The sequence below is a fragment of the Cervus elaphus genome, chromosome 23 (genome assembly GCF_910594005.1).
Source record: "Cervus elaphus chromosome 23, mCerEla1.1, whole genome shotgun sequence".
NCBI lineage: Eukaryota > Metazoa > Chordata > Mammalia > Artiodactyla > Cervidae > Cervus > Cervus elaphus.
The window spans coordinates 29,485,558-29,513,319 of NC_057837.1; the positions used below are offsets into that span (position 1 = coordinate 29,485,558).

Genomic DNA, 27,762 nt, shown 5'->3' on the forward strand with positions numbered 1-27,762 from the left:
TACTTAGTGATCTTGAATGTCTTTTCATGTGCTATTGGCCATCTGTATATCTTCTCTGGAGAAATGTCTTCTATTTATGCTTTCTCCTCATTTTTTGAGTAGGTTATTTCTTTTGAGGCTGTTAAGTGTCATGAGCTGTTTGCAAATTTTGGAGACTAATCCCTTATTGGTTGCATCATTTGCAAATACTTTCTCCCAATCTGTTGGTTGTTTTTCCATTTTGTTTATTGTTTGCTTTGCTGTGCAAAAGCTTTTAAGTAGACCCTATTTGTTTATTTTTGTTTTTATTTCCATTATTCTGGAAGACGAGTCAAAAAAGATGTTGCTACACTTTATGTCAGAGTGTTTTTCCTATGTTTTCCTCCAGGAGTTTTATAGTGTTCAGTCTCACATTTAGGCCTTGAATCCATTTTGAGCATAGTTTTGTGTATGGAGTTAAAGAATGATCTAGTGTCATTTTTTTACATGTAGCTGTCCAGTTTTCCCAGCACCATTTATTGCAGAGACCATCTTTCCAACATTGTGTAGACTTGGGGGGAGGTGAGTTTTACATCCTTCTGCTCCAGGTTTTGATCTCTTTCAAGTCTGATTCTTCTGATTTTCCCTGCCTTGAGAGTTGTTCTGAAAATCCCAATTTAGCAATTTTTCTTTTAGCACTTGAAGAGATTAGTGCTAGCTTTCCACTCTGCTGTTCCTTCCAGATTATAGTCCATCCCCTCATCCTCTGGGCTTTTAATATTTGCCCTTTGTCTTTGTTTTCCAGTTTCATCATTACATACATTTTTTTCTTTTTAGTCTATTCTGCTCAGAATGTGCTGGGCATCTTTACTCTTCGGACTGGTATAATGTATCAGTTGTGGGAAAATCTAAGCCACTGTCTCCTGAATATTGTCCCTACCTCATCCCTCTCTTCTCTCCTCCAGGATTTCAATCAAATAGACACTTCTATTGTTTTTTTCTTGAGGACAGAGTCACTATCACTTTTATCTGAGGATAACTCCAAATGTTGAGAAATGACCCAGGACTTCAGTGATATCTATTGAAGTAAAATGTCAACTGAGTAAATTGACATTTACTCAATTGACATGTCAAAAAAAAAGTCTATTGAGTAAATTTTTAATTTGTATTTATTTTTGATTACGATGGGTCTTTGTTGCTGTGCGCAGGCTACTCTCTAGTTGTGGTGCATGGGCTTCTTGTTGTGGTGGTTTCTGTTGTTGTGGAGCAGACTCTAGCGTGTGCAGGCTTTGGCACCGGCGGCACACAGGCTTAGCTGCTCTGTGGCATGTGGGATCTTCCTGGACCAGAGACTGAACCCATGTCCCCTGTATTTGTAGGCAAATTCTCAACCACTGGACCACCAGGGAAGACCTATTAAGTAAAAGTAAACACTTCTCCTGCCTATAATGTGCCAAGTCAAAAATAAGATGATATCAGAAAGAAGAATAGGTTTTACTTATTTCTATTAAAAACAGCTGGTGGAATTTAGCCTCATTTTACTGCCGTTCTGTAGCCCTCAGTAACAGCCTTCAGTCATAAACACAAAAAATATGCATCCAACCTCTGATTGCCAATTTTTCTTGGTAGACAAAGCCGTCTCTTCTGGCATTTTATGTCCTTACTTAAGGAGTCAGTGGAATCCTAATGAATCATACAGGTGGGGTGTTTTTTGAGAATTTGTAATTTCTCCAGGCCATTCTTACTAAGAAAACAACCTGAGTGACAAGCTGATCCCCGCCTCCAGGAACTCTCTTCCCCTAGTTAAGCAGGTCTTTCAGTTCCTCCAGGTGCTCTGCACTGCACTATAAGAAGTCAGCACACTGAGAGATCGGCCTGGTCTCCGGGGAACACTCCTGAGGCTCACAGCTGAGTGATCCAGGGCCTTGACATGATTCAAGGAGCTTCTAGGAAGTAAAAGGATAAAGTCCACTAGGGGGGGTAATTATTCTTCCTTTCTTTTCTGAATATTTGTAGCTTGCAGAGTTGGAAGTTTGATATTTCATTTTTTATTTATTTGTTTATTTTTGGTTGCACTGGTCTTCATTGCTGTGTGTGCGATTTTTTTAGTTGCAGTGAGTGGGGGCTACTCTTTGTTGCGGTGCATGGGCTTCTTGTTGCAGTGGCCTCTCTTGTTGGGGAGCACACGGGCTCAGTAGTTGTGGGGCATGGGCTTAGATGCTCCATGGCAGATAGAATCTTTCCAGACCAGGGGTTGAACCCATGTCCCCTGCTTTGGAAGTGGTTTCTTAGCCACTGAGCTAGCAGGGACGTCCCAGAAGTTTGGTATTAGCAGTAAAGTTTTTCTAAGACCTCCTAATTCTTCCTTAAGTTTTAAAATTTTGTAAATATCTAGAAAATGAAGACACCAATATTTTAAACTCAAACCTCTCCTCAGACCCCAATTTTCTAGTCAGTATTGAGTGTTCTTGGTTTGATTTGGCTGCAGGGCATTTACTAGCTAGAGTTTTAGAAATGTTGCATCTTTGTCTTTCTCTGTCCTAGCCAGGGGTTCAGCTAATGGAAACACTTACTGATGATTGAATGTGAGCTGAGGCAGGCGACTCCAACATAACATCTGTCATGTTGCTTCTAATCCATTTCTTCTCCTCTTTTTTTTCTTTTTTTCAAATAGGGCTTGGAGCAATAATCAACAGATTTCAAAGTGTGCTCGAGGCTGATCAGAGGTTTTATATCCAAAGAGGTATTGAATTTGGCACTGGCCAGAAAGTTCCTGAGAGCAGCAATTTTGTACCATTTCCTCAACAAATGGAGAGCAGAGACAAAGCTGAGACAATCAGGTATGTCACTGTGTGCAGTCTGGGTTTTTCCAATCCCAGGTGCTCTAATACTCTGCCTCTGGAGGTTGCCCTTTTACATGGGAAGGGGCTTCTCAGAGAGACCTCATTTGATGGCCATTCTCCCTAGTGCAAGGTATTTGTGTTTTTGCCACACCATGTGGGATCCTAGTTTCCCCAACAAGGGACCGAACCCTGCACTGGAAGTGCAGAGTCTTAACCACTGGACCGCTAGGGAAGTCCTGTAAGGTATAGTAAATGGTACCAACTACTCACTGTGTAAAATGGTACTGACTTGGTGGTGAGCTTAATGTGAAACTGTAAATCCATGACTTGGCTACAAATGTGAAAGTAAGATTCCATTTACATCCAGAAGTAGAGTAGAGGTCTGTGTCCCTGGCTCTGTCATCTGAAGCCTCCCAGGTATGCTATCCACTCCCTGCCACTTATGGGTCCACTTGTTGCTTGTTGATGCTGAGAAAACAAGAAGAAGGATAAAGTGGGGAAATAGCTCTTAGGATAAACAGGACTTGTGTTCTAATTCCTGACTTGTCACTGGCCGGGTGACCCTGGGCGAGTAACCTAACATCTCTTGACCTCAATTTCTCCAACTGTCAAACCAGGATTAATAGAAAACATTCATTTTTGTTTTGTGGGTTCCTAAAACCATGCTGAGTATTTTTGAGACATTTAATCAAAGTGTAAGGAAGACGCTATGATTGTCCTCATTTTATAGATGAGGACATTGAGATTTTCAGTCACTCAGGTCATTTTCCTAATGTCGTATCAACGGGTTTGAATTCAGATCTCTTTGTTTCCACAGCCTTAGTCACTAGGCTGTTGAAAGTGAAAGTCGCTCAGTCGTGTCTGACTCTTTGTGACCCCGTGGACTACAGAGTCCATGGAATTCTCTAGGCCAGAATACTGGAGTGGGTAGCCTTCCCCATCTCTAGGGGATCTTCCCAACCCAGCGATCGAACCCAGGTCTCTCACATTGTGAGAGGATTCTTTACCAGCTGAGCTACAAGGGAAGCCCAAGAATACTGGAGTGAGCCTATCCCTTCTCCAGCAGGTCTTCCCCACTCAGGAATCAAACCTGGGTCTCCTGTATTGCAGGTGGATTCTTTACCAACTGAGCTATCAGGCTGTTGATAGTGGGTTAAATGATTGCTCTAATACCTCTCAACTCTAAAGTCTTAGAATTTTATGATTTAACCGAAACCAAAACTGAAGAAGGGGAAGACAAAGAGAAGGCAAGTGCAGGCAGAAGGCTTCCACCCAGAGGATTGGCTTGGGAAGGTTAGCTTTTCTTGGTCTGCGTCTGTTTTTCTCAGGAGACACAGGAGATTGGATGGAGGCAGAGGACAGGCAAGAGCCCAAGAATGAGAATGTTCTGCTAACTGTCCAGGCTTCACAGCAATGAGCAATACCCTCCCAGGCACTACCTTCTTGTGAGATCTTCACCGTGGGTTTGCTGTGGAGGGTAGGCACCCCATCAATGTGGGTTCTGAGGACCCACTGCGACACTAGCCCGGCTCTAAATAAGTGAAGAGCAGCTCCTACCCCCACCCCCAAGGCAAAGAAAGGTGGTTTTATCTTGAAACTAATGATCAAACGGTTTCGCTGGTGGCTCAGTGGTAAAGAATCTGACTGCCAACACAGGAGACACAGGTTTGATCCCTGGGTGGGGAAGATCTCCAGGAGAAGGAAATGGTAACCCAGTATTCTTGCCTGAGAAATCCCATGGACAGAGGAGTCTGGAGGGCTATAGCCCACGGGGTTGCAGAGTTGGAAATGACTTAGCAACTAAAAAAAACAGCAATGATCAAAGTGTCTAAACCTAATTTTGTGTTTATGGCTTTGTATTGTTTTCCTTATAGAACTCCTATAATCAGCAGAACTACTTCTGCTGATTACATAGTCTTCAGGTATGGCAAGGCTATACTTATTCTGATATTTTTGTTCATGAGAATGCAAGTCATTGAAATAGACTGAAGTAGGGCTCCTTGGCTTTAAAAAATATGGACTTGTTTTAAAGTAATGTTGAATTCAAGTCATTTTTCTAGACTCTCCAATAGCTTCCAGAAATAAGATTCAGAAAACTCACCCATTAGCTATGCAGTTTTTACCAAACTGTGGAAGGCACTATGGAAGGTTTTGTACTCCTTTAAAAAATGACTCTAGTGTTTTTCCAGTAAATGGTTGATAGCTATGAAGCTCTTATTTAGGGCTGATCCATGGTCAGTGAGTTTGCTGATAATCATTTCAGTTCAGTTCAGTCGCTCAGTCGTGTCCGACTCTTTGCGATCCCATGAACTGCAGCACACCAGGCCTCCCTGTCCATCACCAACTCCCGGAGTCCACCCAAACCCATGTCCATCGAGTCGATGATGCCATCCAACCATCTCATCCTCTGTCATCCCCTTCTCCTCCTGCCCTCAAACTTGCCCAGCATCAGGGTCTTTTCAAATGAGCCAGCTCTTCGCATCAGGTGGCCAAAGTATTGGAGTTTCAGCTTCAACATCAGTCCTTCCAATGAACACTCAGGATTGATCTCCTTTAGTTAGAAGGAATGTAGCCTCAAGTACAAAATGTCCCTCTTCAAAAGAAAACATTAAAATTACCCCTTTGAGGGGACTTCCCTGACCATCCAGTAGTTAAGACACTGCCTTCCAGTGCAGTGGGCCTGATCCCTGGTCAGGGAGCTAAGATCCCACATGTCCCATGGCTGCCAAAAAACCAAAACATAAAAAACATACTGTAACAAGTTCAATCAAGACTTTAAAAATGGCCCACATTAAAAAACCTTTAAAAAAAAAAATGCCCTTTTTTCTCTTTAAATTAGCTGTTATTAACATAAATGCCCTAATACAAGCCAAGGAGTTTTTCTCCATAAGTTATTCTTCCCCCCAAGAAAGGTTTTAACTTATGCTTAAGTTTGTGTAAAGTTTCTCATAATTAGTAGCGTTCTATTATTTTTATCATGAAAACCAAAATCCTCTTTAAGGAATACATGTAAACCTGACAAAATCTCAATCATTGTTAGTTTTGGATGCTTGTAGAGATCAACTGGGGGTGCGTCCCTGGTAGTTCAGCTGGTAAAGAATCCACCTGCAATGCAGGAGACCCTGGTTCAATTCCTGGGTTGGGAAGATCCCCTGGAGGAGGGATAGGCTGCCCACTCCAGTATTCTTGGGCTTCTCTGGTGGCTCAGCTGGTAAAGAACCCACCTGCAATGCAGGAGACCTGGGTTCAGTCCCTGAGTTGGGAAGATCCCCTGGAGGAGGGCATGGCAACCCACTCCAGTATTCTTGCCTGGAAAATCCCCATGGACAGAGGAGCTTGGAGGGTGACAGTCCATGGGGTCACAAAGAGTCAGACATGACTGAGTGACTAAGCACAACACAGCACAGAGATCAACTGACTAAATGGGAACTTAAAAAAGAGAGAGGCAAGAGAGATTTAATCATGATAGTAGGGTTGATTATCTCACATTTGGCAAGACTATATAACTTTGTAAATAATTTAATGATCAACGTGAAGACTTTACAGGAAGTGTTTAAATTATGGATGATGCAAACGTATATATATTGAATGTTTTGTACATATATTTATATTGAATATATATATATTGAATTTTTTAAAAAGCAATTATCTGGAATACTAGGTGGAAGGATATTTGGACACTGTGGTGAAATTTCCAATGATTATATGCAGATACAAAAAGGTGTATTTAATTAACACTCAGAAGGGAGTGAAAATTACATGCTTTGGAAAACTTACAGATGACCTGAAATCATGAAGACATTGAGATAAAACTGTGTAGATACAAGTATTCCCTGAATTGGGAAAAAGGTGATTTCTAGATTAGCATGTCTATCCCTTTTAAATGTGCATATGAAATGTATTTCCTAAATATTACATATAGATACTTGACTATTTCACTTACATCTATCAAAGTTTATATATACTAACTGTTAAAAATGAATCCACGAAAAATTTTTTTGGCTGTTCTTGTTGGGAAAAAAAAAAGGTGATCCCTTTATATATGAATACAGTCTCCTTATAATGAATAAAAATTTCTGTTAAAACACACCTAAATCAGTTAGGACAGGTGGACTTACTTTACATCATGTTAAATATTTGAATTTTCTCCCTAGGAATGAAAAAGTTGTGAACTGCTTATACCAGAATCGTAATGCACTTTTTAGGCTGGTTTGCTTTCCTTGGGGAGGAGGTGGCTCCAATTTCTTTGCCAAATGGGGCCAAGATATTCCTAATTCCGTGGAAGGTATGTGAACTTTTACAGCAATTTGCACGGTCAGATAACATGCACATACAAACAATACAGATTTCCTTACTGGGGGATAGTTAATATTAATAGACACTCAAGATTGCTCTTCAATAAGAGCAATTTTGTCATTTTTCTACTTCCAGAGTAAGAAATTCTGCTATCTTCTGTTACCGAATTAAACATGTTATACCATTTGTTAAGGCCAATAGGTCACTGAGATTCTGTTCAGACTCTGTTCAACTTTTTTACGCCCCTTGTCTCTCTGTCTATTACCCTGTCTGTCTTAGGAATTTTCTTTCTTTCCTTTTTTATTGTTGTTGTTGTTTAGTCTCTAAGTCATGTCTGACTCTTTTGCGATTCCATGGACTGCAGCCCATCAGCCTCTGTCCATGGGATTACCCAGGCAAGAATACTGAAATAGATTGCTATTTCCTTCTCCAAAAGATCTTCCTGACCCAGAGATCGAACCCGCGTCTCATGCATTGGCAAGTGGATTCTTTACCACTGAGCCACCTGGAAAGCCCCTGTCCCAGGTACTTTCTTATTGGTGGACTGTGAACTTGAATTTTTTTTCTCACAGCAGCATGAAAGTGAATTAAACACCACTCTTCTTTTAAGTCATTTTCTGATTATATTTTCTTATTCCCGGACATGGGTAGCTTAAGATAAGTCAAAAGCCTTGAGGGACAAAACACTGTACCTCTTACCTCTCTGAAACTGTAAGTCGCTCAGTTGTGTCCAACTCTTTGGGACCCCCATGGACTGTAGTCTGCCAGGTTCCTCTGTTTATGAGATTCTTTAGGTGAGAATACTGGAGTGGGTTGCCATTTTCTTCTCCAGGGGATCTTCCTCACCCAGGGATCAGACCCAGATCTCCTACCTTGCAATAGATGGTTTATAGTCTAACCCACCACGGAAGTCCCTTATATCTGAGGTCACAGCATCTAATTCTTGGCTGACGTTACAGCACTGTTTTCCAGCTTTTGGCTCAGCTGGTAAAGAATCCACCTGCAATGCAGGAGACCTGGGTTCAATCGCTGGGTTGGGAAGATCCCCTGGAGAAGGGAAAGGCTACCCACTCCAGTATTCTGGCCTGGAGAATTCCATGGATCATATAGTCCATGGGGTTGCAAAGAGTCAGACACGACTGAGCGACTTGCACTTTTCCAACTTTTCCCTCTCTAGCCCTGTGGGAATATATACAGTGCTGCTGACTTCTTGGCCTCTTAAAAGTAAAGCAATTATATTCTAACAGAAACTTAAAAAGAAAAAGTAGACCTCCACCTGCAGTCTAGAACTTGCAACCTGTACCAGGTAATTGACATATCTCTACAGCAGGAAAGAGGCTGGAGAAATTGCACTTCACTTCTCCAGAGTTTTCCTCTCTTCAGGGAGGTCCAGGTTGCCCCAGCAGTTCAATGATGCCTTCAAACAGGTACTGTGCGTGCGTGTTATTCAGCTTCCCTACCTGTTCAATGAGAGGATTTTTCTGCTGTAAGACATTAAAAAATTTTTTTTATTGGATTATAGTTGATTTACAATGCTGTGTTAGTTTCAGCTGTGTAGCAAAGGGACTCAGTTATACCTATATGGACTCTTTTCTTTTTTTATAGACTCTTTTCACATATAGGCTATTACAGAGTATTGAGTAGAGGTCTCCGTGCTATACAGCAGGTTCTTATTAGTTACTTATTTTATATTTAGTAGTGTATACATGTCAACCCCAGTCTCCCAGTTTATAGCCCTCTTATCCCTTGGTAAGTTTATTTTTTCCATCTGTGACTCCACATCTGTTTTGTAAATAAGTTCATTTATAGTTTTTTAGATTTCACATATAAGCAATACCATATATTTGTCTTCCTGTGTCTGACTTCACTCAGAGATTGTCATCTCCCCTACCAGGGAAGACGACAATCTCTGAGTGAAGTGTCTCAAGTAAGTAAGCGTTATCCTCACTAGAGATGACACTCTCTAGGTCCTAGATCCTGGAAAGTTGGTTCAATAGCGTAGTCTAAGAAACCATCAAGTATCAATTACTACTGCCTTTTCAATACTACTTTTTGAAATATTTGCTTCAGATTTTATTTTTACTTTTGATTAAGATCTCTGTTAATCTTTTAAAAATACAACTATTTTTTAAAATGGTTTAGATTTATGGAAAAGTTGCAAAGTTGTTCTCAACTATGCCTCACCCAGTTTCCTCAATTATCGTCAACACACAGTTTCATGTCATTATATTTCAGGGACATTTACATGGATTATAATTTCAAATATTAGTTCTTTACCAGTATTTTAGTTTGTTTACCTTTCTTGAGAGTCACCATTTGTTCCTGTGTTGGAACACTTTCTGACTTTTGTGATTATCACCTTCTTTTGGGCTCTTTTCCTTTTTTCTTTGTTTTCTTATTCCCAGCTCTTTTATTCCTGTCCTCCATATCCATTTAAATACATTGCATCTATTACCTCGCAGACAACATTCAGTCATTTTAAAAATAATTTTTGTCCCTTTAATCAATTTCTTTCCAGTATTCTGTCACCCCTTTGTGCAACTGTCTGACTATTTCTGTTCAGGATTTTCAATTTCTGAGTTATAGTGTTTTTTCATGTCTGCAATTTCTCATTTGAATTTATATTAGAGTTTTGTATTGTTTGCTTTGCTTTGTGAGCTTTTTAAAAAGCATCTTCAATCATTAGCTGAAAAAGTTTGACTCTTACTTTGTTTTGTGTGTTATGCTTCTACTCATGATGAAGTATGTTGGATTTTCCTGACCCACAAAAACAGGTCATTCTGGAACTTTGAGATGTTTTGAGGAATAAACTCATGTTCTTAAACAGTGGGACTCATACACTACATTTTTGTAAGGAGGGGATGAGGAAGGAAATGAACTTACATTTAACATATGCATAAAATACCTTTCAAGGCTTATATTAATAATTGATACCTTTGATTGCCCTTAGCAGCAGCAGCTGGATAACTAGGTGGCTAAGAGCAAGATTTGGAGAGATTCTTGCACTGCAAGCCTTTTCGTACCTCTTGAATATTGAACCATGTATGAGTTTAAACTACCCCAGAAATTTAAAAAAAAAAAAAAAAATCCTGTATGAAAAAACGAAAAACCACCCAGGTCATTCAGCAGGGGGTGCTGCTGCTGCTGCTAAGTCGCTTCCGTCTGTGCAACCCCATAGACGGCAGCCCACCAGGCTCCCCCGTCCCTGGGATTCTCCAGGCAAAAACACTGGAGTGGGTTGCCATTTCCTTCTCCAGTGCACGAAAGTGAAAAGTGAAAGTGAAGTCTCTCAGTCGTGTCCGACTCTTCGCGACCCCATGGACTGCAGCCTACCAGGCTCCTCCGTCCATGGGATTCTCCAGGCAAGAGTACTGGAGTGGGGTGCCATTGCCTTCTCCGTCAGCAGGGGGTAGCCCGAGGCAATTAGTTGCTTACTCTGTTTATTAGTTCAAGGGTGCCCTCTTCTGTCACTATAAGTGAAGTGCAGTTTATAAATAAAGGACACTGTGGAGTTGGGGGGGGTTCATTCTTCTGATTCTTTGATGCTACCTGGCATCTGTGGGGCTCTTATCTTCAGTCACTTCCTTCTTTATTTTTGCCATCAGGCCTCCAAGGGATGTTCCTCCCTTTCCAAGGTGCCTTTCTCAGCCACTACAACTCTGCTCCCTCATGCTTTCCAAGCCCCTTTCTCTCCATTTCCAGGTACCAACACTCTGCCATGGAGGTCTCCCCAAAACCCATGCACTAGAAGAAGAGAGCCCTGTTACTAATATATAAATATATTTTACAAATTATTGAAGGTAATTTCGTATGAGGTTTTCAATCAACAGTTGACAGTCTAAGATAGATATTTCACATATTTTTCTGACTTTATATAAATGTAACATACTGTAAATGTTCCTCTGAAGCTTGCTTTTTTCCCCTCTGTTTTTCTGAGATTCATCCCTTGAATATGTGACTCTCTACTTCACTGACTTTTAACTCGTATATATTATTCCACTGTGTGACTATATGTGTCTAGTCTTCTCTTTATAGGTATTAAGGTCTTTTTCTGCTATGTGTAATAACTTCTGTGAGCAGTCTCATATACAGTTGACCTTTAAATAGTGCAGGGGTTAGGGATGCTGAACCTCTACACAGTTGAGAATCCATGTATAATGAGTAGTTGGCCCTCTGTTTTCAGGGTTCAGCATCGGTGGAATTAACCAGCTGCATTTCTTGTAGTACTGTATACTTACTATTGAAAAAAAATCTGCATATAAGTGGACTCTCCCAGTTCAAACTCTTGTTGTTCAAGGGGCAACTGTATGTGTTCATGCATGCATGGGTAAAAGTCTATACTTAAAGGTGGAATTTCTGGGTATTGGAATAGGAATGTCTCTACTTCAAACTGTCCTCCAAAGGAACTGCAAAGATTTATACTGCCAAAGCAGCACATGAAAATTCGAATCCCTTTATACCCTTGACAACACTGTTATTGCCAAGACTTTAAATTTTTTGCCAATCTGTGCATGAAATTATTCTGATTTTGTTCTATTATTTCCAATGTTATTGAGATGTAAATGACTGAAGAAGCTTGGGGCTTCCTAGGTGGCACAGTGGTAAAGAATCCATCTGCTAAGGCAGGAAACGCAAGAGACGCAGGTTCAATCCCTGGATTGGGAAGATCCCTTGGAGGAGGAAATGGCAACTCGCTCCAATACTCTTGCCTAAAAAATTCCATGGACAGTGGAGCCTGGCGGGCTACAGTCCATGGGGTTGAAAGAGTCATCATGACTGAGTGACTGAGCGCACTCACACACACACACATGCCTGCACATGGTGAATAAGTTTAAGCTGAACCACATAGCTTGACATGTATGTATTGTGAAATGATCATCATGTACGTTTAGTTAACATCTATCCTCTTAAATAGTTTCAGTTATCTTTCCTGTGATAATTTTTTGGATCTATTCTCTTAGCAATTTTCAAATATGCAATACAATATTGTTAACTATAGTCACCATGTTGTACATTATATCCCTAGAATGTACTCATAGTAATCAAAATAGTATCCTTTGGCATAAAAACAGACACACAGGCAAATGCAATAGAATTGAAAGTCCAGAGATAACCTCCCAAATACATAGTCAACAAACATTTGACGAGAGCGATGTGAAAGTCGCTCAGTTTTGTTGGATGCTTTGCAACCCCAAGGACTGTACAGTCCATGGAATTCTCCCAGCCAGAATACTGGAGTGGGCTGCCATGCCCTCCTCCAGGGGGTCTTCCCAACGCAGGGATCGAACCCAGGTCTCCTGCATTGCAGGTGGATTCTTTACCAGCTGAGCCACCAGGAAAGCCCACAGAAAAGACAGTCTCTTCAATAAATGGTGCAGGGAAAGCTGGATATTCACAGAAGAATGAAACTAGACCACTCTCATCACTCACTCAAAAAATTAACTCAAAAAGAATTAAAGACTCAAACATAAGACCTGAAATTATAAATCTCCTAGAAGGAAACAAAGAAAAAGCTCCTTGACATTAATCTTGGTTACGATTTTTCAGAGATGACACCTACAGCCCAAACACAAAAGTAAGATAAATAAACAAGATGACTCCAAACTAAAAAGCTTCTGCACCACAAAAGAATCAGCAAAATGAAAAAGCAACCTACCAAATGGGAGAAAATATTTGCAAATAAAACCCCTAAGAAGGAGTTAATAGCTAAAACATACAAGGAACTCATACAACTCAATACCAAAAAACAATGATTTTAAAATTGAATAAACAGAGGAACTGAATAGATGTTTTCTGAAAGACAACTTACATGGCCAACAGGTACATGAAAAGATGCTCAACATCACTCATCATCAGGGAAATGCAAATCAAAACCACAAGGTATCACCTCACACCTGTTAAAATGCTGGTTCCCAAAATGACAAAAGCATTGATGAGGACACGGGGAAAAGGGAACCCTTGTGCACTGTTGGTAGGAATATGAATTAGTGAAGTTACTCTGGCAAACAGTATGGAAGTTCCTCAAAAAATTAAAAATAGAACTACCATGTGATCCAGCAATTCCACTTCTGGGTATATATTGAAAGAAACAAAACTGGTTATCTCAAAGAGATAGCTACACGTCCCATGTTCATTAGAGCATTACTTACAATAGCCAAGACATGGAAGCAACCTAAGTGTCCACTGATGGATGAATGATATAGAAAACGTGATATCTAGATAGACAGATAATGAAATAATAGTTAATACTGAGCTGAAAAGAAGGAAATCCTGCCATTTGCAACATCATGGATGGATCTGAAGGGCATTGTACTAAGTGAAATAAGTCAGACAGAGAAAGACAAATACCATATGGTATCACTTATATGTGGAATCTAAAAGAACAAATTCAGAGAACAGAAGTGATTGGAAGAAAGGGGTGAAGGTGGTCAAAAGGTACAACTTCCAATTACAAGATAAATTCCTCTGATTTTAAACGGAGCAATCCTTGCTATAGATGCGCCTGGGCGTTTTTCTTATGTATATATTCTTGCTGTTGCTCAGTCTCTCAGTTGTGTCCGACTCCTTGCCACCCCATGGACTCCTGCAGCAGGCCACCCTTCCCTGTCCTTCACAATCTCCTGGATTTTGCTCAAACTCATATTTCTATTTATGCTTCATTTCCTGTGAGTTTCTCATCAGATTCTTATGCTTACTTTTCCAATTGATTCTCTTCTTTTTATTGATGTCTAGAAATTCTTTACATATTTATGACCCTAATTTTTTAGGTAGTGGAGGTTAAAATGTCTTTCCCAGTCTATGCCATTTCTTTCTTCACATGTTGTCTTTTGATCCATGGAAGTCTTAAATTTTAATATAGTCAAGTTTATCTCTCTTAAAGTTTGCACTTCTTACGGCTTACGGTAAAAAGTATACCCTAACTGTCAGTCACAAAGTTATTTGCCAATATTTTCTTCTATCAATTTTTTTTTCCCAGTGGGTTTTGTCATACATTGATATGAATCATTTTGTCATATTCAAGCTAGAATTGACTTTTCTATATCATGTAAGAGCTAGGTTAATAATCAGCTGACTTGGTTATTCAGAGACCTACACTTTCCTTCCCACTGATTTTAAATGTCAACACAGTCAAAAAGTAAGTTCCCACACGTATGTCGTCTATCTCTAAGCTGTCTATTCTGTGCCATTGGTCTATTTGCCTTTCTCATAAATTTAAGGCACTTCAATGCCTTGTCCTTCTCAGCCACCCTGGAAACTTGGTGTCTTATATTCCTGATACAAGCCACAATGGTGTGATCACTCACCTAGAGTCCTGGACATCCTGGAATGCAAAGTCAAGTGGGCCTTAGGAAGCATCACTACAAACAAAGCTAGTGTAGGTGATGGAGTTCCTACTGAGCTGTTTCAAATCCTAAAAGATGATGATGTTAAAGTGCTATACTCAGTATGCCAGCAAATTTGGAAAACCCAGCAGTGGCTTCAGGACTGGAAAAGGTCAGTTTTCATTCCAATCCAAAACCAAGGGAATGCCAAAGAATGTTCAAACTACGCACAATTGCACTCATTTCACACGCTAGCAAAATAATGCTCGAAATTCTCCAAACTAGGCTTCAACAGCACATGAACCGAGAACTTCCAGATGTTCAAGCTGGATTTAGAAAAGGCAGAGACCAAATTGCCAACACCCGTTGGATCAAAGAAAAAGCAAGAGAATTCCAGGAAAACATCTGCTTCGTTGACTATGCTAAAGCCTTTGACTGTGTGGATAACAACAAATTGTGGAAAACTCTTAAGACATGCGAATACCAGACCATCTTACCTGCCTCCTGAGAAACCTGTATGCAGGTCAAGACACAACAGTTAGAAACAGACATGGAACAATGGACTGGTTCCAAATTGGGAAAGGAGTACATCAAGGCTGTATATTGCCACCCTGCTTATTTAACTTATATGCAGAGTACATCACGTGAAATGCCGGGCTGGACAAAGCACAATCTGGAATCAAGATTGCTGCGAGAAATATCAGTAAACTCAGATATGCAGATGACACCACCATTATGGCAGAAAGTGAAGAGGAACCTCATCAAGAACCTCTTGATGAAAGTGAAAGAGGAGAGTGAAAGAGCTGGCGTAAAACTCAACATTCAAAAAACAAAGATCATGGCATCCAGTCCCATCACATCATGGCAAATAGATGGGAAAACAATGGAAACAGTGACAGACTTTATTTTCCTGGTCTCCAAAATCACTGCAGATGGTGATTGCAGTCATGAAATTAAAAGAGGCTTGCTTCTTGGAAGAAAAGCTATGACCAACCTAGACAGCATATTAAAAAGCAGAGACATTACTTTGCTGACAAAGGTCGGTCTCTTCAAAGCTATGGTTTTTCCAGTAGTCATGTATGGATATGAGAGTTGGACCATAAAGAAAGCTGAGCTCTGAAGAATTGATGCTTTTGAACTGTGGTATTGGAGAAGATTCTTGAGAGTCCCTTGTTCTGCAAGGAGATCCAACCAATCAATCCTAAAGGAAATCAGTTCTGAATATTCATTGGAAGGACTGATGCTGAAGCTGAAACTCCAGTACTTTGGCCACCTGATGCAAAGAACTGATTCATTGGAAAAGACCCTGATGCTGGGGAAGATTGAAGGCAGGAGGAGAAGGGGATGACAGAGGATGAGATGGTTGGATGGCATGACCAACTCGATGGACACGAGTTTGAGCAAGCTCCGGGAGATGAAGGACAGGGAAGCCTGGTGTGCAGCAGTCCGTAGGGTCGCAAAGAGTTAGACACAACTAAGCGACTGAACAACAAGAAGCTATAGACAATCATTCTGTTAGCATAGGCTCATGACTGGAATTTTTATTTTTTTTATTTTTATTTTTTCCAGTTTTTTTTTTTTCATTTATTTTTATTAGTTGGAGGCTAATTACTTTACAATATTGTAGTGGTTTTTGCCATACATTGACATGAATCAGCCATGGATTTACATGTGTTCCCCATCCTGACCCCCCCCTCCCACCTCCCTCCCCATCCCATCCCTCTGGATCATCCCAGTGCACCAGCCCCGAGCACTTGTCTCATGCATCCAACCTGGACTGGCGATCTGTTTCACACTTGATAATATACATGTTTCGATGCTATTCTCTCAGATCATCCCACCCTCGCCTTCTCCCATAGAGTCCAAAAGTCTGTTCTATACACCTGTGTCTCTTTTTCTGTTTTGCATATAGGGTTATTGTTACCATCTTTCTAAATTCCATATATATGCATTAGTATACTGTATTGGTGTTTATCTTTCTGGCTTACTTCACTCTGTGTAATGGGCTCCTGACTGGAATTTTTAATTCCCTCTTATTTTTTCTCTTTTCTAGTTTTATCATTTACCTTAGTGTGAGCCAAACTCTGCATGCATGTGATTCATCCAGTGTTTCTAAACGTTTTTTAAAAAATTCTAAATGTTGGAGAGTATTTTTCAGATATGTAGTCTGCTATAGCTTGTGTTATTTAATCAGCAAATTCTAAAATTTTTCCCTCCTTACATTTGACTAATATTATTCACATCTTTGAAACTCTTCCCACCATATTAACTTAAACCCTTTCACAGTATCACAGCAACCCTCCCACCATCTGCACACATTAACCGTCTTCCTTTACTTCCAGTGCATGCCATACGGCTTGCTGGGAGAGAAAGTCGGCTTGACGAACCTTTTGCAAGTGACATGCATCAGGTGGTTGATGAAATTGCCTGTGCCCTACTGCCGATCATCCAGGGTGAAAATTTTGCATTTTTTGGTCACAGGTATTTAACCTCCGTTTTTTTTTTTTTTATTGTTGTTGTTTTTAAACCTCTGTTTTGAAAAACATTTGGGGGACTTTTTTCCACCACAGATCCATGGTTAACGTTGTCCTCTGTGTCTTCTGGGATGTGTGCCTTTGTTTTAGTTTGGTTTTGATGTTTCACCACTGCTTGAAAGAATGATGGATTCAGTATGGTTAGAGCTCTTCTCAAATGAGAAAGTCAGACTGAAAGAAGTCCTAGTAGGGACCGAAAAGATGGAAAGGCCTAGTGCTGAAATGAATGGAAACCTCTCCTTCAGGAGTGTGTAGATCCTAGGCTTCTCTTGGTATCTTCTCTTTTGAAAATAGCCCCAGCATGTTGGGTAACTCTGACCAGCCACGGCTCTTACAATTGGCCAGTCTGTACAATCATCTGACTTTTTTTCCCTTTTAGGCAGAAAGCATTAAGATTTGTAAAATCAAGACTCTAGCAGCAACGTATATCCCATTTATTTTTAAAATTAAAAAGGATATAAAGAGTATGTATTTCTTAAGCTAATCTGTAGGATTTTAAGGTTAAATCATAAATATCAGAATTCTGTCTGCCTCTTACTCAGTTTGACCTTTGGTAACTTCCTTGGGTTTCTGAATTAAGTTTCTTCCTCTGGGAAGCCGGAATGATAATGGCTCCATTTCTGAGGATTAAATGAATAATAACCATAAATTACTTGGTATTAATTATGGTAAGGACTCAGTACATTTTGGCTCCTGTATTATATATATTTACAGATACGATTGAGCAAAAAAAAAAAAAAAAAGAAAAATCAAAGTATCCATTATCCCAGATAATCCTTCAGAATTTTGATGTGGCTCCATAGTATTTTTGCGTGTTGGGATCCTATTTTATATTTCTTCCTAATTTTCCCCCCACTTAAACTATTGCTATGGAGATCTGTAATCGCTGCAAGATGATTTTGTCAATTCCTTTTAAGAGAAGAATTATTTCTATCTTTTTTTCTGTTATAAAAGCACTTTGATGACATTTTTGTAGAAAATTTAGTATACATTTCTTATAAATTTCTTAAGGACCACATGTCCAGAATTTAGGTTAATGACATACACATTGATAGAGCACTTGATAGAAATTTCCAAATCACCTTCAGTTTACACTTCAGCGGCAATGACCATGGAACTGAGTTTCCTTTGTTCATTGCTTGAAGATAGTTGCAAAAAATGTTCTTGATCAATACTGTCTACAAAATATAACTACGTAATGTCTACAGCAGTTCACAAACTTTTTACTCCTGGCATTGCTTTAATACTGGGTTGACCAAAAGGTTCGTTCAGGTGTTTCTGTAACATGGTATGGAGAAACCCAGACAAACCTTTTGGCCAACCCAATACTTCTGGAAGCATTGAGGGGATCAACGAGATTTTATGTGTGGTTTATCCATCAATATTTACCATATTAGAAAATAAAACTATGAAACTTTCAAGATACTTAACATTAATAATCCCCTTATATGCTGCTATAAAGAATACATACTTTATGCAAGACTGTATTTTCCCAAAAAAGCACTGTGAGAAGAGTGGCACTATTTTACACTTTGGCACACATTTGGTACACTCTGGCACACATGTCTGGCTTATTAGAAGGCAGCTAAGATTCTCTCTTTTGCATTCCAACTGTGCTGATAACCCATGACACACGTGGTGTATGGAAAACTCAACTATGCTCTCCTAAAAAAAGAAAATGAGAGTTTAAAAGGGAAACATTTTAACAATATTCTAAAAATGGCTTTAACCTCACAGACCACCTGAAAAGGTGACAGGAACTCCTGGAAGTCCCCAGACTATACCTTGAAAACTGCTGATAAATATTAAATACATAGTGACATCTATCTTTCAGGGAGGAAAGGAAATTTAAATTAATTTCAAGACATGGTGGAAATCAGTATTCCATCTTAGTCTGAATTATCTAGGATGTCTTGAAACACTGCTGATGTTGCTGCAAATCATTGAAAACCTACCATTTACAAATAAGTTAGCTATTATTCAACTAATGTAAGCTCTCCTTCGGTCTGTTTCATGATCATTGCTGTGTTTATGAGTTCTTGTGGACTTCTGATGTATTATGAATTTCATTGAATAGTTATTGTCATGTTTTTCTTCCCCAAATGTAGTATGGGATCTTATATTGCTTTTTTTACTGCACTACATCTGAAAGAAAAATATAATCTAGAACCAGAACATTTATTTGTGTCAAGTGCAAGCCCTCCTCATGTAAGTAATTTCATTTTCCTTAGGGAGGGTGGTGGGAAGGATGGAAGTGCAGTGGGGAAATCAAGTCATTGTTTTCCTTTCTGATGAGTTTTGATCACCAGTAGACATGGTGATGAATAAAAGATACTATTGGTTAATGAAACACTCACAAATCTCTTTCACTGTCATCTTCTCATCTTTGCTCTGAAATGCACTTTAACTGTTTCCTGGTCAGTGCCTGCACTGGCCCAGGCATCTCTGATGAAAACTATTGATTCTAAGTGTATTTTCCTCCATTCTGAGTCAGCAGAGAATTTAACTTTCAGCAGACTAACTGGATCATTCTTTTTTGTTTTTTTTTTTTTTTTCATTCTTTTTTTTTTTAATAAAAAATGTTTATTTTTGGCTGTGCTGGGTCCTCATTGCTGTGCACAGCTTCCTCTAAGTTGCAGAGAGCCAGGGCTCTTCTCTAGTTATGGTGCAGGCTTCTCACTGCGGTGGCTTCTTTTGTTGTGGAACGGAGCTCCAGGGCACACAGGCTTCAGTAGGTGTCGCACATGGGCTCAGGAGTCGTGTCACACAGGCTGAGTTGGTCCACGGCATGTGGGATCTTCCTGGACCAGGGATTGAACCAGTGTGCCCTGCACCACCAAGGCAGATTCTTTTCCGGTGGTCAGGTACTCCTGTCTGCCATCAGGTGATGTTCTGTGAGCACTCCTGTGTCTGAAGGTGTATTCCTGATGTATCCGTGGAGAGAGATGTACTCCATGTACACCTATGTCTCCACCATCTTGCACTCCCCACAAGGCAGATTCTTAACCCCTGGACCACCAGGAAAGCCCTCATCAGAGAACTCTCAAAATCACCGAAAGGGAGAGTAGAGAGCATTCAGGGTCTGAACAGGTGCTTTAAATGAAATGTCAGAGTAATGTTTTTACTGTTTCATGTCAAAGGCCCGACTTCCTTTCCTCAAAGATGATATGTGTGTCGAACAAATTGCCTTTTTACTGAAGGAAATGGGAGGCATTCGTGACGATTTTGTTGGTGATGAGGAACAGAGTCAAGAATCCTTTACCAAAGTGTTAGCAGATCTTCACATTTTGAAAGATGTCATGTAAGTCATTGAGGCATGTTTTCTTTCTTTCTTTTTTTTTTTAAATTATCTATGGAAGATGCAGGTTGGCCGTTCTCTGAGGATGCTTATCCAGGAAGGCAGAGTTTGACTTGTTTTCTTTTGAGGCCCACCTGTGATATTTTTGCTGCCTTAAAATGGAGCCTGGGCATGGAAATTACATTAATCAAGGATGAACAGGGCATCTTTATCTTTTTTAAAAAATGTGGTTCAATGTGTGTTGGGTTGGCCAAAAGTTTGTTCGAGTTTTTCCATAAGATCTTACAGAATCCCCAAATGAACTTTTTGACCAATCCAGTATGCTTTATCACATAAAAAAAAATTTGTTGCATAAATTACTAATGTCAAAGGATGCTCATCTTCTTAGGGGAACAGCAGAAGGGGATCCCTACTTATTAAATATGTGGAGGTGATCCAAGACAAGGGAGTGGTTTGCTTCTTGGGGGAATTTTGTTCCAGAACTCATTTGGTTCCATGACACCTGTCTATTCCTGTCTCCTGAGAGGTCTCATTGACATTTGATTCTTCTAATAGGACTGAAGTCCTAATGTTCCAGATACTGGCCCTAATAAACTGAAACCATAAGGTTCTTCCTTTTCTAACGTCCCCACAGCAGGTCCTGTGGGGCCAGCGTTTGGCCCTCAGTCACTATGCTATCCCATCGTGCGTTTCTTCAGTTTCGTCTGGCTCTTGTCTGCTTTGGGGAGGAGCCGGACACACGGGTCTGTGCTCCCTTTCTTTCTGCCACAAAGCCTGGAGCTGAACCTAGAGCCTCCACAGGCAGTGCCTGTGAGCAGAAGTTTATACAAATAGCTTTAAAAAAAGAAAAAGGGGCGCAGACTTGAAGCACCTTGGGAACAGAGACAATCCGGTTCATTTTTATCACATCTCTGCGTTCACGCCGATGCCCACCTCTACTCCACCACTAGGGGCACTAGCTGCCCTGGTCTGTCATCTCTCTCCATTTCTACCCCAACTGTCTGAGCAAATGTGGTCCCCACAGGGCTGTGCTGTCTGTGTTCCTGGCTTAGCATGGAGTCAGAATCCAAGAAACACCAGTCCAAGTCCGACATCCCCTACTTCCACCAAAGGAAACGTGATTCAAGGCACTGTGGACATTCAGTGAAATAGCGTAGGCAAAAGCTGCTTTTTAATTAAGCCTCGCACAAACATCCTTCTGTTGAGGCTGTTCACCAGGATCCAGACCCCTGGCCTAGCGGCTGTGAGATCTGGATCCAGGGTCCCGCCTCTCAGAGGAAGGGATGCTGAGAGTAAACCCCTCAAGGTGTGGTAGGTGAGGAGGCCAGGAGGGCGTGTTTAGGAGACGGCGTGGATATGGCACCTGACAAACCACCCTCAATTTTTAAAAATCCAACCCAACAATTCACTACCAGAGGCTCTGGTGACTTTGGGGAATTAACATTTGTTAAGAAGAACCCTGAGTGTTGGAAAGGGAGCCGAGGTTCAACCACAGACCCTGAGAGAAATTGAAATAGAGAAGTTCATGACTCACGGGTCATGGAGGAGGTCCACGGCGCACCTCGTGGGGCCACACGGGGAGGTCAAGGCCGACTGCAGGCAGAGAGGTGGCCGGACCTGATGGACATGCCGTTAGGCGTGGGTGGAGGGCTTTGGAATTCCCGGGCTAAGTCCGGATTGGTCAACTTGAACCCCAAAGAGCAGGTTTTGGTCAACTTCATGGGAGGTTTACCTAAAAGGTATACAAGGGAAGGCTCTGGGGGGCCCGGAGCAGCTGTCACCTAGGCCGCTGGGGGAGGGTCACAACAGGAACTCACCTGTGTTTGTGACTCTGCACGTGCTCCAGGAAGGCCGAGGGTCAGGTCCAGACTCTCACAAGCTGCCTGGCCACACAGCATGGATGCTGAGGCACCAATATTATAAAGCAGTTTAGCTAAACTCTCAAGAGCTCTCAAAAGAAACCTCCCCCAGACTGAAAATAAAAGTCACTCACAAGGATATTCCACTTGCAGAATTAAAAAAAAAAAAAAAAAAAGTTTTTTAATAGTCTCACCCTCTCCCCAGCAAATCAAACCTCAGGAGCTACTTATAAGGATTCACTTCCTCCCTCCAAATCTCAAATGTCCTAAGCTTGTTCTGGATTCTCCCCTTTCTGCTTCCGCTCCTTCCCCTTCCTCGGTCTGCTCTCCTCTCTCCAGCTCTCCGCAGCACTCAGCTTTTCCCAATATACATGAAATCAGACCTGAAATGTCTCTCCACCCTCTCCTTGCCCATCACCCACCCCCAAGGCTCAAAGCCTGGAGGTCAAAAGGAAAATCCGAGGCAGGAGGGAAGGCTTTGCAGCTTCACTTCACTCAAGCTGCCCTCCTGTCCTACTCGGACGAATGCACAGTCCTCTTCTCTCTCTGGGACCCTGACGACACACAGGTCAGGCTGGCTGTCATCGTCCCAGGGCTCTCAGATGTTCTCCTTTTTTTAAAACATTTTTTTTCTTTTCGTTTCAGTTTCGATGATTTCCATTAACCATCTTCATGTTGACTGATTCTTCGCTCAGCCGTTATCAAATCTACTGAATAGCTTGTCAAAGGAATGCCCTGTTGCTGCTACTGCTTATTTCTAGAATTTCTTTTGGACTCTTTCTTGCAGTCTTCACCTCTTTAATGAACTTCCCCATTTGTTCACATATGTCCATTTTTTCCATGAAATCCTTTGGCATCTCCATCATAGCGACTGTCAAGCCCTTCTCTGGCAATTCCAACATCTGGGTCTTATTGGAGCCTTGTGCATGTGTGCTAAGTCACTTCAGTCGTGTCCGACTCTTTGCAACCCTATGGACTGTAGTGCGCCAGGCTCCTCTGTCCATGGGGTTCTCCAAGCAAGAATACTGGAGAGGGTTGCCATGCCCTCCTCCAAGGGATCTTCACCATCCACGGATTGAACCGGAGTCTTTTATGTCTCCTGCTTTGGCAGGCTGGTAATTTACCACTGAGCCACCTGGGAAGTCTTATTCTTTTAATTACTTTGCCTCTTAACAATGGAGGTTATATATTGCTTTTTGTGTCTGATAATTTTTTTTTATTGAAAGCTAGGTATCATGCATAAAACAGATATTCTATTGAAGGATATCATGCATGGAACTGACATAAATATACTTTATGATTTGAGCACATCTCCTCTGGCAGGCCCTGAATGTGGGGAGTTGGGTCAGTCCAGACTGGAGAGGAGCTGAGTTTCGGTTTTGTTGCTACTATGGTTACATTTCAGGGCAATGGTTCTCCCAAGTTACTGTGTGCTTACTGTGGAGACTAGACTGGAGGATTTTTCTCAATTTTTCTGTCTCTCTCCAGGCTCTCCCCCACTGACAGCTGTTGTTTGGCCCCCTATGTGTGATGCTAGCATCTGGGGTAACACGGGGAGCTCTTGGATATCCGAGCCAATCTTCAGCTTCAGTCTTAGCCAGGTCCTCTGTGTCTAGGCCTTGTGGGTGGGTCTGGTGGGTATTAGGTGGAAGTTTCCATTCCCTCCCCAGAAGTAGAAGACTTTCCCTTGGCTTTTGTATAGAACTGGGGGCCTGGCAGCTCAGCTGGTAAAGGATCCACCTGCAATGCAGGAGACCCTGGTTTGATTCTTGGGTCACGAAGATCCCTTGAAGAAGGGATAGACTACCCTCTCCAGTATTCTTGAGCTTCCCTGGTGGCTCAGGTGGTAAAGACTCTGTCTTCCTGTGGGAGAACTGGGTTTGACCCCTGGGTTGGGAAGACCCCCTGGAGGAGGACATGGCAACATACTCCAGTATTCTTGCCTGGAGAATCCCCATGGACAGAGGAGCCTGGTGGGCTACAGTCCATGGGGTTGCAAGCAGTTGGACACAACTGAGTGACTAAGCACAGCACAGGGGGCCCAAGACCCTTCCCATTCCTTCCCCCAGGGTAGAGGGTTAATGCTTCCATTCCCTACATCCATGGATCTTCCCATGTGCCCTGGGCGGGGGGCGTGGAGGGGGTGTTTGATGCCCCTCCTCCAGCAACTGAGATTTCTGCTTAGTAGGAGGGGAGGACTTGACTGGGGGCGGGGTTAGTGTCCATCTCATGGTCGCATCCAATTTCCTGCTGTCCACCTGCCCAGCAGAGAGGGCTATTTCTGACCTCCTGCCTGTTCCTATTCTTTCTCGTGAACCCCTCGTGGGGGGCCATGGACAGGAGCCTGTGAGTCAGTGTGAACTGCCTCTGACACATCACCCCACGCTTGGTCCCCAGCACTTGAGCATTTGTAGCTGGTTCCTTCTCACCCACATGGACAGCAGACACCCCTTCATCCTGTGCTCTGCCCACATGAGACAGTCCGTGTGACCCACCTCTCCTTAGAGGGGCCCAGCCTTCCCTGGAGTTCGCTATCTGGTTTGCCTTGCAAACTCAGCTTCCTGATGAGTTCAAGAATTTATGGTTTTGCAGTTTGTCAGGCGTTTTTCCTTGTTAGGCTGCGAGGGGCACTCCTGGTTTTCTACATTCCAGGCAGAAGTGGGAATTCTTGCCCGGACTATTGAAAGAGACAACCCTTTGTCCCCTTCAGTCTGTTCTACACATTGTACCAAAAGGGATGACTGTCAAGTCTCGTCATGATATGCCTTGCCCTAAATCCTCTTGGTGGCTTCCTGACTCTCTTAGGATGACCAGATCCCTTCAGGAGACCTACACGTGACCCTCGCTTGCTTATTATTCTGGTTTTTGGTCACACCACGTTGCCTGTGGGATCCTAGTTCCCTGACCCAGGATTGAACCTGCACCCCTTGCATTGGAAGCTTAGAGTCCTAACCACTGGACCACAGGGAAGTCCTCTTGCTTGCTTCTTCTACCGCAATTTGTCCCAATTCTCCATTCACTCATGGAACAAAAGCCACCTGGTTTGTGCTCACCTGGCCCCTCTTTCCCTGCCATCTCTGCCCGTTGCCGAGTTTTTCCTATCTACTCAGATCTCAAGTCTAACCCCATGTTCCAGGGAGTCCCTGCTTGATGTCACTCCACCCCCACTTGTCACGTGTTCACAGATCACCCTGAACTTGGTGACCCATCTGTTCAATCTGTTCAATCGTCTGGCGACTTCATTAATGTCTGTCTCCCCAGCCAGTCTCTAAGTGGCAGGAGGAAAGGGGCTGTGCTTACCCAAGTGTCCCTAAGGGACTAACACAGCCCCAGCACCAGCTCTCAGCAAATGGTTTCCTGCTGTTTTGATGAAACTGAGAATCGGCAGAATCAACTCAGGGGCCCTCTGTCCATAAATCTGCATCTGTTCTGCGCACAGCAACCCTCTGCCGAACAACGGAGGCCTGGGGGATAGAGAGGTGGCCATTTCAGGGGAATGACAGTTGAAGATACTATATAACCAGCCCCATTTTGAGTTGGACTGGGTGCCCAGGTGCCACCTTGCCTGCACCTGGCTGTTCCAGAAGCCAGAAGATCTTAGAAAATAACCTGGACCACAGTGACTCTCAGGTGCTGACACGTAAAAGTGCCATGGATAAAAATAAAATAAAATAAAATGTTTGTATTGCTGTAAACAGCAAAAGGGAAGGAAGTGAGGACTTGTTTGATTTAAATGAGGTTATTAATAGGAAAAGATTCTAGGGGGTGTCTATTACGAAATGTTACAAACCGGCATCTTTATATTTGCAGCTGTAACACACACTCTAAGACTCGTCTTTCTTGTGACATAACATGCTTTTCTGGATCTGAAGATATACCAGCGGATATGGAAGGTGAAATGATTTTGATGGCTTGAGGTGTTTTATTGAGATATCTGATGATTTCCATGCCAGAGTTGCTGGCAGGCCTTGCAGCACAGATCTGATTTTTTTTAAAATGTCCTGTACTAGTACATAAATCCAGCCATGCACCTTTTTTCATACACTACAAGGGGATGTGTAATATCCATGCTTCTTTTTTTATCCTTAAACTATTGCCATACTTCAAGGAAGTGTCTTTTTGAAAAAATTCACTTGTATAAAAATGGTCTGGTCAGTACAGGGCACAAACGCCAAACAAAAGTATTAGTTAAAAGTATTAGTATTAGTATTTAACTAATACAAAAGTATTAGTTAAAAACAACAACAAAAAACCTCTCAACTGGCAGTTGCATGGAGTAGAAAACTGGTCCCAGTTTTATCTAGTGTAAATGGAGAGATGTCAGTTCTGTGTAAAATGAGAGAAGGCAGGTAATACCACTGTATACTGAGAGGTCTCTGAGAAATTAGAAATTCAGGATGCACAGAACATGAAACCATGGGAGTAACTCTACCACCAGTGTCAGCTCTTAGAAAAGTAACACCTGGAAGTAAATCTGCGGGTGGTGGCATCATTTGTTATTAAATACAATTCTGTTTTTTCAGCCTGGAAAGATGTAACCAGTGGAAATTTTGAAAGTTTTGTGCTTCCAGGACACCACTTCTATCTTCTGGAACCTTCCAACACAAGCTTCATCAAGAAATACATAACCAAGTCTCTAGAAATATCAGCGCTTGCCTCTTGACAGATACCTCCCCTTCTTGGTCTTAAAACAGTCCCATTGATCATGTGATACTCTTCTTCGGTGTTTCAGAGTAGCTTAGGAGTTTGTTTCAGAGATTGGAAAATGATCAATTTGCTGCTGTCAGGGTGATGTGTTATCTACAAATGTATTTCCCCACAGAGCATTTACATATCTGGGGGATGCAAGATGAATGGGTCAAGAATACTTTCGGGAGGGTCTTTCTTCTTTGTATTAGAATCGCATTTGGGTCTCATCTGTGGAAGGTTTGTCAATGAAGTTCCTGCTTGGTCAATGATTCGTTTCTTCCTTTCGGTTATTCTGACAGTGAAAATCACAGACAGGGGAAGTGCTTGAAATGAAATGACTGTTTCATTAACACACTGGGGCCCAAAGCCTGATCTCATCTTTTGAAATATAGGGTTGCCCCAATCAATGAGGAAATGTTAAAATAAGACAGCCCTGAATAATCATTGCTGCCTGTCCTGGCAAGTCCCCGGAATGCCCGTAGCCCTCTTAGGTTCTCTTCTAAGGGGTTCCTCCGACCTGGACTGCTTGCTGTCTGTGTGTGTTCCCGCTGCTGTTCAGGCAATGACCAACTGGGACTCAGGGTGACTGTCCGGAGTCTAGTCCTCGGTGTACAGAGGGTCAGGCACAAATGCCAGACCCAGCAGGCTGCCTCAGCTTCATGTGTGATCATCTGAACCAGACAGAGAAAGCAAGCACACCAGTTGGAAACATACAGGAAAGAAAAGGGAAAAAATTAAGTAGGAGACTGATCTGAGTCAGAGCAACGGCAGACCACCACTGGTAGGATTCACAGATGCCTACTGCCCGGGATGGAGAGGCACCATATCCCCAGGGCTACGTGGGTCCTGCCATCTCTGCCGAGGCCCAAACCGTGTTTGTCTCTTGGAATCCTGGCTGTTTAACTGGCACCTTGATTTGTTATCTCCCTTGGTTCTTCACAATAAAGCCCCTACTGCATGCAA

General features: G+C 41.9%; 1 protein-coding gene across 9 annotated transcripts in view; it reads left to right on the forward strand.

The window, feature by feature from the left end:
- Positions 1–27,762, forward strand: part of LOC122681691 (S-acyl fatty acid synthase thioesterase, medium chain-like) — a 39,445-nt gene extending 11,683 nt beyond the window's left edge. For 5 of the 9 annotated variants that reach the window (XM_043884049.1, XM_043884050.1, XM_043884046.1 and 2 more), the window contains 7 exons: positions 2,633–2,798; positions 6,956–7,086; positions 16,762–16,900; positions 19,062–19,161; positions 20,094–20,254; positions 25,921–26,003; positions 26,634–27,762. In XM_043884049.1, the coding sequence (XP_043739984.1) occupies positions 2,767–2,798; positions 6,956–7,086; positions 16,762–16,900; positions 19,062–19,161; positions 20,094–20,254; positions 25,921–26,003; positions 26,634–26,773 (786 nt within the window). In that variant the 5' untranslated portion in view covers positions 2,633–2,766 and the 3' untranslated portion in view covers positions 26,774–27,762. The remainder of the gene's footprint in view (positions 1–2,632; positions 2,799–6,955; positions 7,087–16,761; positions 16,901–19,061; positions 19,162–20,093; positions 20,255–25,920; positions 26,004–26,633) is intronic. The other 4 variants (XM_043884051.1, XM_043884053.1, XM_043884055.1 and 1 more) reach the window with 4 other exon arrangements.